General features: G+C 44.6%; 1 protein-coding gene across 2 annotated transcripts; it reads left to right on the forward strand.

Annotated features, from left to right (window-relative positions):
* The first annotated feature begins 5,343 nt into the window (after nucleotides 1-5,343).
* On the forward strand, nucleotides 5,344-13,995 carry LOC103636194 (LEAF RUST 10 DISEASE-RESISTANCE LOCUS RECEPTOR-LIKE PROTEIN KINASE-like 2.5). 2 transcript variants are annotated; one of them, XM_020542761.1, is made up of 4 exons: nucleotides 5,344-6,158; nucleotides 6,442-6,829; nucleotides 12,455-12,487; nucleotides 12,772-13,995. In XM_020542761.1, exons 2-4 carry the CDS (start codon nucleotides 6,478-6,480, stop codon nucleotides 13,815-13,817), a joined length of 1,431 nt encoding a protein of 476 aa, XP_020398350.1. In that variant the 5' UTR covers nucleotides 5,344-6,158; nucleotides 6,442-6,477; the 3' UTR covers nucleotides 13,818-13,995. The 2 variants fall into 2 exon arrangements, with proteins under 2 accessions (XP_020398350.1, XP_020398351.1); XM_020542762.1 differs by lacking the exon at nucleotides 6,442-6,829 and having other exon boundaries at nucleotides 5,345-6,158.
* Nucleotides 13,996-14,398: the final 403 nt, after the last annotated feature.

The following is a 14,398-nucleotide window of genomic DNA, read 5'->3' on the forward strand; positions in this document are numbered from 1 at the left end:
GCGGCAGCTGACAGCGCTTGCAGCCGGCTGGCCCCGCGTAGCCGAAGTTCGCCTTCTCCTCAAGGCCAGTGAACGCCTTCTCCCCTGAATGCTGGAGGAAGAAGCGGGTCACCGGCCCATGTGAAAGGCAGGACCCCGACTCGGCTCGCCTCCAACCCCAACAAGGATGATGAACATCCTTGAAGCTGAGGGCAGGAGGGAGGCCGCATCCCGGCTTTCTTCTCCCCACCACAAGGCTGGTAGTCATCCTTCTAGATGACCACTAGCGGGGGACTGCAGCCGGGCTGCATGATGGAAATCCTTGAAGCCGAGCAATGGTGGAAGAGCACCAACCTCCTCGAGGTTGCGCTCCTCTAAACATCAGCAAGAAGAAGGCAAGACCGCCGGCACCACCACGGGCGCGAGCTCTCTGGTGGTGAGGTCGCCGGAGGGGGTGGCCCTGACGCGGACCTCTCCAGAAAACACCGGCGCACCCCATTTGGAGGCTCGGAAGGCGAAAGGGCGCGATGAAGGCGAGAGGAGCAAAGCATGGTTACTGCCCGGGAGATCGATCCCTTTTTATAGGCAGATCTCCCCACTTGCGCCCTGAAGCGTCACGAGCAAAATCTCCCCCGACGTACTCCAAGGTTCCTACCCTATGACACGGGGGCCAGGCCCCACGTGTCAGACTGACTGACCCGAAGCACGAAGAAGGCGAACCACCACGCAGGGAGCGTGCAACTGCCCCACAGTTATGCGCCCCTTCATTCTCGGGGCAACCAGCGGTCAGGAAGGTGAACCGTCGCACAAAGGAGCATGCAACCGCCCCGCGGTTAAACGCTCCCTCATCTTCGCCAAAACCAGCGGTCGAAAAGTCGAACCGCCATGCGGGAAGCGTACAACCGCCCCACGGTTATGCGCCCCCTCAGCTTCGCTGCAACTGGCGGTCCAACATGGGGGCCCAGGCCCACATGTCATGCAACCGGCGCGCTGGTCACTGGGTGCGGAAAAGTCGCCCTGCCACTCGCGCCAATGCCACGACTCCTCGGGGCCGTCGCGGAAAACTGAAAAGATAAGTTTTCAGAACCAGTGCGGCGACTCGAGGCACCCCACGCATGGCCCAGTAGTGCGCGCTAAGTGCGAGAGTCACGGGCCGGTCAACCGTGAAAACGAGCATGGCCGTCGGCGTGACCATAGGCAGGCCGGCATCCACTGCATCAACAGGCGCGCAGGAGCAGCATGCCAACCGCCAACAAGACTCTGGCCCCACCAATAGGATTGTATCCCCTCCTGAGGCAGGCCCGGGGGCCACTGTCGGTACCCTAAATCAGGGGTACCCTCTTCTACAGCATGATCCAATGATCAACTTGAATACCACAGCTTTCTTCCTTAGTATTTCTCCCGTTTGCGAGGAATCTCCACAACTTGGAGCCTCTCGCCCTTACAATGATGATCACAAAAGAAGCACAAAAGTAAGGGAGGGGAGAGCAACACGCACAAGACTCAAATCCACAGCACAACCACGCACACAAGTCACAACTTGAGCTTAAAGTACAACACACGGAGTTCGCAACTCAAATGGAGCTCAAATCGCTAACACAGAGAATCAAATGTGTGGGAGCGGAGTCTGGATGCTTTAGAATACTCAAAGAATGCTTGGGTAACTCCTCTATGCGCCTAGGGGTCCCTTTTATAGCCCCAAGGCAGCTAGGAGCCGTTGGAGGCCAACAAGGAAGGCCAAACTTGCCTTCTGTCAGGTGGTGCACCGGACAGTCCGGTGCACCACCGGACAGTCACTGTAGCTGTCCGGTGCACGATCTCCTTCCTTTTCTAGCGCATCCGACCGTTGCAGCTTCGGGCCCATTGGCGCACTGGACACTGTCCGGTGCACACCGGACAGTCCGGTGTCCCCTGCCGACCGTTGGTGCGGGCCACGCGTCGCCTGTGGATTGCGCGACCGACCGTTGCGCTGGCAACCGTATGCTCACCGGACAGTTCGGTGAATTTTAGCCGTACGCCGCTGAACTTTTCCCGAGAGCGGCCTTTTCACCGGAGACCAGCCTGGCGCACCGGACAGTCCGGTGTGCCAGACTGAGCTGAGTTTTGGCTGCACCGAGCCAAGTCTTTTTGGTTTCTTTTCTTCTTCTTTTCTCACTGTTTCTAGCACTTAGATAACTTCATTAGTATTCAAAAACAAATGTACTAAGTCTAGAAACATACCTCATGTCTTGATTTGCACTTTTCAATCTTTAGCACATTAGGACTTAAAGAATAGGTGTTGGGCACTTAATCACCAAAACATTATAGAAATGGCCTAAAGGCACATTTCCCTTTCAAACTCCCTCTTGATAAGAGCACAAGAAACATCCAGAATACTCAAAAATTCAGAATTACTCGTCTAATGCTCCATACCCTAACAATTCAAAATCTCTCCCCTTGTTGACAAATGGCTCATTAATCCACAAATAAGGGTAGGGACAGAAACTCCCCCCTCGACAAGAGATCTCCCTTGAGAAAATACAGAAATGCAAAAGAGATAGTAGAAAATAGAGAGAATGCAGGAGCTTCAGCAGTATACCAGTAGAATATATACTCTAAGTGGTGTCATGCTATTTGTGCAACAACAAATGCATGTGCTAACAGACGCTCAAACTGATCATATGCACAAGATATGCGAAATGTAAGCATTTTGATTCGGTTTGAAGCATGTCAAAAGAGAAGTTCACCACTAAAACAACAGTAACATATAGTAAGCAGGAAATCAACCAAGTACTAGTCAAAGGTAAATAAGGTGAACTACCCTAAACAACGATCACTCATCATGCTAAAATCATATTTGAAATTTATACCAAATGAAAATTTTCAAGTTTATCGGAGCTTACAACAGATCACAAATTTTATTGAGAAGCATGTTAGTGTGAGAGGTTGTAAGCATTGTCATTATCTAACTTTTCAACTGGATGTAGCCTATGCACAAAAGCAATCAGAAGCTAAAGACACTGGTTTCGATCATCCATTACACTACTCAAGTTCATCCAAAAGTGCAAATAGAAGATGCCTCGATACCTTACTGAATTTCATTTATCATGATTTATATTTTAGCACAGACTTAGTGAATCAAGACATTGAATGACTTAAGGCATGAGAAATAGCCACGTAGCATACTAGTGACAACAAAAACATGCTAATAGTCAAGATCTCAACACATCCTACACATGCTAATAGACATTGAATGACTTAAGATCTCAACACATCCTACACATGCTAGGTGCCGATCTCAACGGTGAACAATTTTTGGATTTAGCAAGTAATAGTCAAGTTCACAATTATAAAAGTAGGTTTAGCTCAACAACATTGTATCAACATGAGCAAAAGGAGCCTGAGCATGCCATAACATCATCATGTACACAGAGGACATACTACTAAGAGCATAGTTACATTCTAACAGTTATATAGATGAAGCTCAAAATGATACATGAGATGCAAAAACATATATGATACAGAAATAAAAAAGCAAAAGGGCTATAAACTACATGAAAAGTAGAAGAAAGAAAAAAACAAAAGAGAGCCCTCGGTCAAAAAGGGAAGCAAACACCCAATTACTCTCGCAAATGAGCAAATGTAGATTGATCAAGGAGTTTAGTCAAAACGTCAGCAAGCTGTCTATGTGTATCAACGTGGTATAAATCGATGTCGCCTATCTTATAATGTTCTGAAAGAAAGTGAAAGCAAACATTAATGTTCTTGGTCTTCGAATGCAGCACATGATTCTTGAGAACACTTATGGAACTCGTGATATCGCAAAGTAAGGGCACCTGATGAAAATACAAGCCAAATCCCATAAAGTAGCCATCATCCAAAGCAGCTGCGAGCAATAGTTAGCGGCAACAACATACTCGGCTAGATAGTGGCAACAACAACTAGCGACTAGACGTTGATCTGCCCTTTTAGATCTGGTTTGGTGATAGGAGAATTAGAGGGAATCTATGGGAAAGGAAATCTCTTGGTACTCAATTTTAAATAGTAAGGGTTTTACTCACCATACTTTCCCTCTAAATCAGTTGTCACCCAACCAGCAAGTCCCAAAGATATGTAGTGTCCAACATCGACTATAAGACTGTATCCAGCAGTTTACGCATATGGCCACTCAAATTACGGTTTTGAAATGTAAACTGTACTATTCTGCACTTTTCGCAAAGTGAGGTTTGAATGTGGGTATGTGGATGAGCAAGATGCTAGAGATAGGCCAAGACGCATATCATCCTATTCTCTGACGCCGACATCGTCTACGAGTAAGCGGTCGCAGTCGGCTGCCCGCGCCTCCAAGTGAACCTCACCATCGACATCGTCTCGCTACGACTCGCACCCTCCGGCTACAACATCACATTCCTCTACAATTGCAAGAAGAACATTAGAGCATCTCCAGCAGGTCGTGTAAATAGTCGTGCAAAATACGATTTTGTACTATAGATTACACTGTTTGCAGTGTAAAGATAGAGAGTTGGATAAGGAGTCTACTGGACATATTACCCTGTCCTCTACCGTGGAACTGAGTGGGTACCCACAGCAACAAGAAGATAGAAGTAGGTCGTACGTGTTGTCGGGTGGTGGGATCATGTGTGCTGAGGCGTATGTATACATGTCCAAATAGGCAGGTCGGGCCGACTCGGCCTGAGCCCGACTAGGCTCGACACGGATTAGGATCATGCTGGCTTGACCCAGATTAGCAAGCAGGTCATGTCGTGCCTGCCCACGGGTCTCGAGCGAGGCCCAGACACGACACACTAAGGTATTAACCGTGCCGAACCGACTCACGGCCCGACAGGCCAAACATGTCTATAATAGTATATGACGTTTAAATGTAAAAAATATGTTAAAATATACATAACGAAGGTTTAAACCATATTTATTAGCTCTAAACACCTATTTACACCCACGTAACCAACAAAAAAAATATGTTTACTGTATTTTATACTATATATATTCAAGTATAATGTATGTATTTGTATTAAAAATAGGAACACAATTAAAAATGGGTCGTGGCGTGTTTAGCCTCTCGTGCCGCGCGTAGACTCAGACACAACCTAGTCACCGGGCCGGGCCATCCAGTGCCTGAGTTTCGGACCGCCCGACCCGGTACAAGCACGGGTGCGAGGGCGTGGTGGTGGCGCCGCCGGTGCTGGAGAGTTATTTATGATTATGATCATCTCGTCGCGCGGCTTCGCCACTTTGGTATCCCGCAGCTCGTCATCGCCAGATTGGTATTGTCGTCATGCACCACTCGTCAGATTGGGTTCGTTTTCATCTAATAGGCTTCTAACAGCGCGCATAGCTTCATACGACTGACTAATTTACCCTTCTCTTTTCCCAGTCCGGGGAAATAAACTGATGAGCAATATGTACAAGAGAAAAGAGGATCCTAATTATCATTAACTTCATCCCCAACCCACGTTAGCACGCCGCCCAGCCGCCCTCCTTGAGCAGCCCGCGCACGGTGCTGGCTAGCGTGGGCTGCGTCGCCGCGTCGGCCTCCATCACCTGCAGCCGTGTCTTCACGGTGTCCAGCGGCATGGTCACCAGTGCCGCGGTGCCCCCGGCCAGGGCCGTGCTCGCGCCCTGCACGGCCATCAGGCAGGCGCAGCTCTCGGAGCGCTCGGTCCCCACGGGGCCGGCCGCCGCCGGATCTCCTCCACCGCTGCGGCCGCCGCCGCAGCGCCGCTCTCCTCCTCCATGTCTACGGCACCGAAGCTAGAATGAAAGGGCAGCAATGTCTTTTACCGTTTTACATTCGTTGTTTATCTGGCTTCATCGGTAACGAATCCAATCTGGCGAGTTATGCACGACGGCAATACCAATCTAACGATGACGAGCCGCAGGATACAAAAGAGGCAAAGCCTCGCGACGAGATGATCATAATCATAAATAACTCGGTGCTGGATGTACACAAGAAGGGGGAAGAGAAGCCCGGGCACCACCGGCGGTCCGCCTCCGGAACGGATCGCTCTGTCGGTTGCTGCAGGGCGGGTTCGAGCTGAACTACGACACTCACTCCGAGCAGTGCGTCCGATGCTAGGGCTCCGGCGGATGGTGTGGCTACAAGCGCGAGGAGAGGCCCGCCGGCGGGATGACATTCGCCTGTTTCTGCGACGGCGGCCAGACCACGGGCCGATGCGGTGCCGGTATGTCTCTGTTTTTTTTCTTCGAACAAGGTTTGGCATGTGTTCTACCGTTTCAACTAGTAAATGATTACATTGAGCTAGGCAGCTAGCCACACATTTTCTTGAATGATTTTCTTCGATGAACCTGCTGTTTTCTTTTATGACGTGAACAACCGGGCCTGCAAGCTGCCACATACCTAGGGGCTAGGGAGACTAGTTCGTGACCTTCTTTACACGTCTTCTCTACTTTGTGACGTTCAACCAGAGTCCAGAGATGTAATTCTCTGCGAAATTGCGAAAACAGGACTAGTTGGAGGCTTGGAGCTAACAACGCGGCTTGATGAGGGTGAACCCAGCCCCACCTCGTCTACCACGTCTTCTCCTCGGCATGGCTGCTCACCTACCACGTCTCCCCGTCCTCCTCCTCGTCCTCCTCGCTGCCCATGTCGTCTCCACCTCCACCCGTGCCGAGCCTCCTCTTCCGAGCACTTACAACGTCTCCATGTTCTCGGAATCGTTCTGGTGCGGCGGAATCGAGTTGGAATGGAATCGGACATGGGAGGATCAGTGTGGCCAGTGCGAGGGATTGGGCTCCGGCGGACGGTGCGCCTACAGCCAGAAGAGAGAATTCCTGGGCTGCTTGTGCAGCGGAGGGAAGGTGGGCAACCCGTTCTGCAAACCATCGACATCGAGTAAGTCCTGAACCGAGCCTCCCTTGTTTTGTTTTTTTTCATTTTTTGCAATCACCAGAGCATGCATCGGTTGCGTCAGTATCTTGCGACTAGGGCCCTGTTTGGTACAGCTGCTGCTTGTTGAAAAAGCAGCTTATCTGATAAGCTGGTGAAAAGCAGCTTCTGCTTGTTGGCTGCTTTTAGTGTATTCTGAGAAGCAGCTGAACTGATAAGCTGCTGCAGAAGCTAACTGTTTGGCAGACCTTCTGCTTAAATTTATGAAGAAGCTGAAAATAAGCTGTGCCAAACAGGGCCTAGAGATGACAATGGGTAAAAACCCGCTGGGTATTACTTGCCCAAACCCATACCCGCGAAGAAAAATTACGCCCGCTAAAAAACCCATACCCATGGCGGGTATAAAATTTTGCCCAAACCCATACCCATGCGGGTTTCGGGTACCCAACGGGTTTCCCATACCCACTAACATCAACATAAAAAATAATTCATCATGTAAATGACAATCAATACATTAATAAGCTAGCATAAAAGGAACAAATGATAACTAATTTTAGCCTAAAATTTGTTACATGAAGTTTATTTCAATTAGAACATATTTAATTAATAATATTATGAGACATATTTATAAGGAATGTTGATTTTAAGGCGGGTTTTAAAAACTCATGGGTTTGCGGGTATGAGTAGTGGAAGAACAAACCCATGCCCATGTACCCGTTGGGTTTTCATTTGAACCCATTAACAAACCCATGGGTAGAGAAATTGACCAAAACCCATACCCTAATAGAGCAAAAACCCACCGGGTTTCGGGTAGCGGGTACCCATTGACATCTCTACTTGCGACTCTCGTTCTGCTTTTGCACCAAATCCGTGTTTTTTCATTTCGTGATCGAGATTAATCGGGCATAGAGATGACAATGGGTATCCAAAACTCGAAATCCGATGAGTTTTTTACCCCATTAAGGTACAAGTTTAAATCAATTTTTATATTCATGGGTTTGTTAATAGTCATAAATCTATATCCAACATATTTATGGATAAGGGTTTGTTTCTACGGTAATCAAAACCGTGAACCCATGGGTTTTTTAAACCCGACCAAACCTAGTGCATATTGTCATTTTATTTTATAAACGAACAACAAAATTGTTATATCCCTATTTACTTCCTATTTTTTATCGATTGGTGAATGTATAAGTAGTTGGTGAGAGTGTTTCTTGCTTGTTATTATAGTTTTTACTAGCGTTATATATGTGGTGGATAGATAATTTAGTGCAAGTTCACTTGATTATACAACTTATTATTTGTATTCATTCTCTCTACTAATAATTTTTATATCAAATCATAAACGCTGTGTTTATCATATAAATTTTGGACCATGATCTCATTAATCATGATGATAGTTATTGATTATGAGAAGAACAAGCATATTGGAGATAAAACCCGTGGGTAACCCGTTAACCGATGGATACGGGTTTGAGCAAAATTTCAAACCCATCATGGATACAGGGTTTTTTAATAAATATAGATATGTTTTCACGGGTACGAATTTGAGATGACAAAATTCAACGGGTTTGTATCTGTTACCATCTCTATCCGGCGGCTCTTACCGTCATCCACGAGAAGAGGTCTTATCGTGCCTCTTCCCGTGTCGCCTGCTTCGCGTTGCCGAACGGAGACGTTTGGTAGCGTTGGCCGGCTGCCCGGCTCTAGCAGTCGGGTCTCTTTTTCCAATGCTGTTAGATTTTTGTTCCGTATAAGCCATGTTTTAGTAATTTATTTAGTCCATCCGAATCCGAAGACGTGTTTGCTGGGTTGGAGACTTGGAGTTGCTAGTCATGATATGCTTTTTACTCGGTTTGATTTCAGCCCAGCTAGGTTATATTTGGATACTATATTATTTATCACAATACACATGGTTTGAAAAAGATTAGGATGTAAATTAGTTTAATTTATATCTCAATTTCTCTCAATCTATTTGTATTAGGATGAATACTAGAGTATTAAAAAACCCTAATTTTGGATGCATTTCCCTACAGTTACACATGGCCACTGTTGTGTGTGGGGGTAGGCCGATCCTACTCGTCGTTCGAGAGCAAGCAAAGATACTGAACAAGATTAGAGGGACTAAAAGTTCCTTACTATTTAAAATTGAATAATAAAATGATTTAATCCGGTTCCATATCTTTACTCTGAACAAACCCTCAATGATCATATATCTCGGAGGATCCGGCCGGCTGTTCTTTATTTATGAAGTGATGACTGCTGACCGCTTATAGAATATATATTTTAAAGCAAAATTTCTTCTACAGCAGTAAAAGGACTAGACGAAACAATGATGCATTTCTCTAAGAAAGAAAAAGTAGAATTATCAAGTGGAGAGCCAAGACCAAGAGCCTTGCTTCTATGGGCGTCATTGCGTCAACAATGATAAGTCTGTTTGGTTTGTTTCTCTCGTCAACCTGGCTGTGTTCTGGAGATGCGACCAATCTGCTCGTATCTGGTGAGCCTGGCCCAGAGTGCTTTAAGGATCGTGCGAGCCTAGATCCAAATCTATATACAGCCAACCAAACACAGAGCTCGCACGCGCATAGCCTGGCTCACAGCAACCAAACAACAGCTACCCGCATCCTGTGATGCAAGCATGCGCAGATACAGGCAACCAAACAGACCGATACGAGCCGCGAGTGAAACATCCCCCAGCTGGTCTGTACTGTCTGTCACCACCCACCGAGTAATCATACCACTGGCTACGCTATTAGGCTTAAGGCTGCACGAAATACTCTTCATTAACGAGCCAGCTCGTGAGTTAAACGATCTATCACATAACGAAACTATATGTATATTATTTACATAAAAAATAATAAATATGATATATATATATATATATATGGTGTATATGACCTATGAATTAAACTAATGATTGATAAACTGTGTCTATATGTTAAATTGCTCTATGCAAATATAACTATGGGTTAAACTGGTAAACATGTGTGTGAATTGATGAGTGAGGAGTTGTGTGTAATTTGATGTTATATTGATGTGATATGTGAAACTATGGGTATAATTACTATTTTCTATAATTAAATTTATTTAAAATTAACTAGAAATTGATTATATATATATATATATATATTATTTTTCTGCGCTAGCTCGTGAGCTAAACGAGCAAGCTCGAGCTCGCAAACGAGCCAAACCGATCTGGCTCTGTAACTCGTTAGCTTAACGAGCCGAGCCAACTCGTTAGCTTAATGAGACAGCTCGAACTCGGACGAGCCGAACTGAGCTAGCACGATATCCATCCCTAATTAGGTTCGTACCAGTGTAGCATATCCCTCTCGCCTTTGTCACATCCAGTGATGGCAATGGGCCTCGATTTCTCACATGGAATTCCTCTATTAAGGGATGGGGATGTGGAAGTTTCTCCCACAGGGAAAAAATTCTCCTCCGACGGGTAAACGGGGACGACACTTTCCATCCCCGTTCCTCGTTGGTACCTGTTAAACTTACATATGATGATGTTTTCATGTAAAAGTTAATGATAAAAATAAATAATTAACTTGTCAAGAGATCGCTTTTTTACAAATATGTTCATTCTGATTTATATATTTTTTCCTTACACCTGACAATGTGTTGTATTAATAACAAAAGAAGTATTTGCTTATAATTTAAGTGGGGACGGGGATCCCCGACATGGATTTGTATCTATGGGGAACGAGGACGGGGAAGAAATGTCCTTACAAACTTTCGTGGGGATCCTCGCAAGAATCTTTTTCATCGTGGGGACGGGATGGGAAGTTAAAACCCGATGGAGAATTCCCCGTTGCCATCCCTAGTCACGTCAACTCTCGACTCCACTATTGTCCCTGATGCACAATCTGTAGTAGACTATAACCTCAGCCTATAGCACATCAGCTTTTCTATTTCAGAATTAAGTAATTCACGCAGTTTTATTTCAACGCTCAGAAATTACACAACATAATATTTTTATTGAATTAAAAATTACAAAGTTCATAATAATTAAAATAAAATTATATTATAATTAAAACATACATAAATCTAATCAGAGACCTCGATCTCGTCCTCATCTTCCACCACCTTTTTCCATTATGCTTTCGGTTCCTCTTCTTCGTCATCAACAGGACCACATCCTTCTTTGAACATGTTTATGGCTTGGCATGGGTTCATCTTTCAGCTAGGTCCATATCTCTGGTTGATCGGCCCTTTAGAATATTCCATTGCTTTAAAAGCTTGGTCTTCACTAATCCACCCCACAAGTTCTTCATTTTAAATTCTTCACTTGTTGACCGTTGCTCGTGGCTTCCTTCCCTTTCCCCTTCCCCTTCGCCTTCATCTTTCGCGCAGCTGCCTTTGCCCTATCACGTCCCATTGGTCGGGGCACTTCCTTCTTTGTATCTTTAGTGCCTCCAAAACTATATTCACCAGAGACTCTGAGTCGGGTTATCTTATTCGTAGTCCCATTTTATCTTAGAACCTTGCCATTGCTGCCTCCATGACCATTGCCTCGTCTGCTCCACTCTGACGCAACTTTTCTTCTTGGAGGTATTATCCAATGAACTTGGTCACCTCCCGGTTGTAGGTGTCCTAATGAGTTTTAAGTTGCTTGGCGGTTTGAGGACGTCGAGGTTCGGAAGTGGAGCTATATGTTGCCGCTATTTGACCCCAAAAACTTGATCCAGACTTATTGTTGATAGAGATGGAATCATTAGAACGCATATTCCAAGAATTAACCTACAATAAAACCTATAATATAAGTAAACTACAAATATCAATATTAAATAAATGAGAAATGATTCACTCACCAACTTTTTCTCATCGGCAATCATCTAGTGTAGTCTTTTTGGACGCTTTTTCTTCGGCCCAGGATTTTCCTCACCTTGGTTTTCAAATCCAACATAGACGGGACATGTAGGTGGAATTGGAGGATGTGCTCCATACAGAAGGTGGAGCATATGGAGGAGGGGCGTATGGAGGTACTGAGAAAGATTAATTAGACTATATTTACAATTTCTAACTAGCATCTAAACATTAAATGTTATAGGGATTAAATTTTAGTTAGTGACCTTAGGCTTTTAGAGTTGAGTTAGTCACAGCTTGGTTTGTTACTTGTTTGTTCTCTCTTGCGTTGATTTGGGACCTCCCTATAATGTTTTATCACCTTCTAAAATACGCAGCTGTCTTGCGTATTGCAGGCGTGTGTTTTCCTATATTTTTGAGGCTCAATTATTAAGGAAATTATTCTCAGCGAGCATATAACCGTTTTCGAGGTAAAATGAAGTAAAAGCATATGGGCCTGCCTGTTCGCATAAGTACACCCTCCGTCTAAAAAGAATAAAAATCTCATTTCTTGATGAGTCAAAAAGTTCAAATTTAAGAAAATATATGTTATGACACGAATATTTATAATGCGTAATAAGTACTGCTAAATTAATTTTAAAATAAAATTTTCATAATAAACCTATTTGAAGATACAAGTATTGGTACTATTTCTAATAAATCTAATCAAACTGGTGTTATATCTTTTGTAACAAATTTGTGCTTTATGTTTCTGGTGACGTGAATCAGCTTAATCTTGCTCAAATCTAACATTGTCTTTTGTTCGTTGGCATACAGGATCAAAAAGAAAAGAAGCAGCACCTATTGTTGGTAAGAGCCTATAGTCAATACACATGTTCATTTCGTCTAAAAGAGCAGAAGAAAAGCATGTGATGAATTATTGCCATGTCATGTTTAAAATACAGAATTCTCAAAAACAAAAAAAAACTTGGAATCCACTAACCACTGATAGCATTGTAGAAAATTTCATCCTCCCGTTGGGCAGTACACTGATGAGTTTACATGCTGACTAGTGGTGCGCATTTGTTCTTTGCCAATTGAGTTTTTAGAATGCTTTGCAGCTGAATTCACATGTGATTTTTTTTGTGATGCAGGTGCTGTTGCCGTTGCATTCCTGTGTCTAGTCATTCTCACATCCTTCTTGGCTTGTAGATATGGTTTGCTTCCCTTCAAATCGAAGAACAAACCAGGGACAAGGATTGAGTCCTTCCTACAGAAGAACGAGAGCATACATCCGAAAAGATACACCTACGCGGACGTGAAAAGAATGACAAAATCCTTCGCTGTGAAGCTAGGCCAAGGTGGGTTTGGTGCTGTATACAAAGGCAGCCTCCACGATGGCCGACAGGTAGCAGTCAAGATGCTCAAGGACACCCAAGGTGACGGCGAGGAATTCATGAACGAGGTGGCTAGCATCAGCAGGACTTCTCATGTCAACGTCGTGACACTTCTAGGGTTTTGCTTGCAAGGGTCGAAAAGAGCACTGATCTACGAGTACATGCCCAATGGTTCGCTCGAAAGGTATGCCTTCACCGGTGACATGAACAGTGAGAATTTGCTAACCTGGGAAAGACTATTTGACATAGCAATTGGCACGGCCAGAGGGCTCGAATACCTACACCGGGGATGCAACACTCGGATCGTGCATTTTGACATCAAGCCACACAACATCCTGTTAGACCAGGATTTCTGCCCTAAGATCTCTGACTTTGGACTGGCCAAGCTATGTCTGAACAAAGAGAGCGCTATCTCCATTGTTGGCGCAAGAGGGACGATAGGGTATATCGCCCCGGAGGTCTACTCAAAGCAATTTGGAACAATAAGCAGCAAGTCTGATGTCTATAGCTATGGGATGATGGTCCTTGAGATGGTTGGAGCAAGGGACAGGAATACAAGCGCAGATAGTGACCATAGCAGCCAATATTTCCCTCAGTGGCTTTATGAGCATTTGGACGACTATTGTGTTGGTGCTTCCGAGATTAATGGTGAAACCACAGAGCTCGTGAGGAAGATGATAGTTGTAGGTCTGTGGTGCATACAAGTGATTCCGACTGATCGACCAACAATGACGAGAGTCGTCGAGATGTTGGAAGGGAGCACAAGTAATCTAGAGTTGCCACCCAGAGTTCTTTTGAGCTGACAAAGCGTAGATATTTTTCCTATCAAATGTTGCTTCCAGGTCACACAAATGCAAAATATTTGTGGAGACGAGTGCCCATTAACCTCATACAATGTATCTGTATGACAAAAGTCCCACGACTCACTGGACGCGGAAATGTCGCTTGACTACGTCAATTTTCTAAAAAGATTGGCAGCAATTAATGGAGGCTTATAGCGGTAACTTTGGTTTGCATTAGTCCTAGGAATAGGGTTGAATATCGATCCAACTCGACGTGGCTTGGTCGAGCTCAAGCTAGCTCTGCTCAGCTCATTAAAGAATCCAGCTAGAGAATCAACTCAGGTCATTTACGAGTTTGAGCTGGCTCGTTTAAGTCGTAAATCACAACAAAAGACAATATATATATATATATATATATAATATAATCAATACTAGTTAATTCTAGACTAGTTTAACACTAGAAAAGAGTAATAATACTCATAATTTCACATACAATGTCAATCCAACACCAAATTAATACACTTCATCACTTATTAGTTCATCCAACCAAGTGTAGGCTTTGATTTACTAACAAATGGTTGCTCGTTCGAGCTAGCGAGCTT

Source organism: Zea mays, chromosome 8, assembly GCF_902167145.1.
Source record: "Zea mays cultivar B73 chromosome 8, Zm-B73-REFERENCE-NAM-5.0, whole genome shotgun sequence".
In the NCBI taxonomy this organism is placed as follows: domain Eukaryota; kingdom Viridiplantae; phylum Streptophyta; class Magnoliopsida; order Poales; family Poaceae; genus Zea; species Zea mays.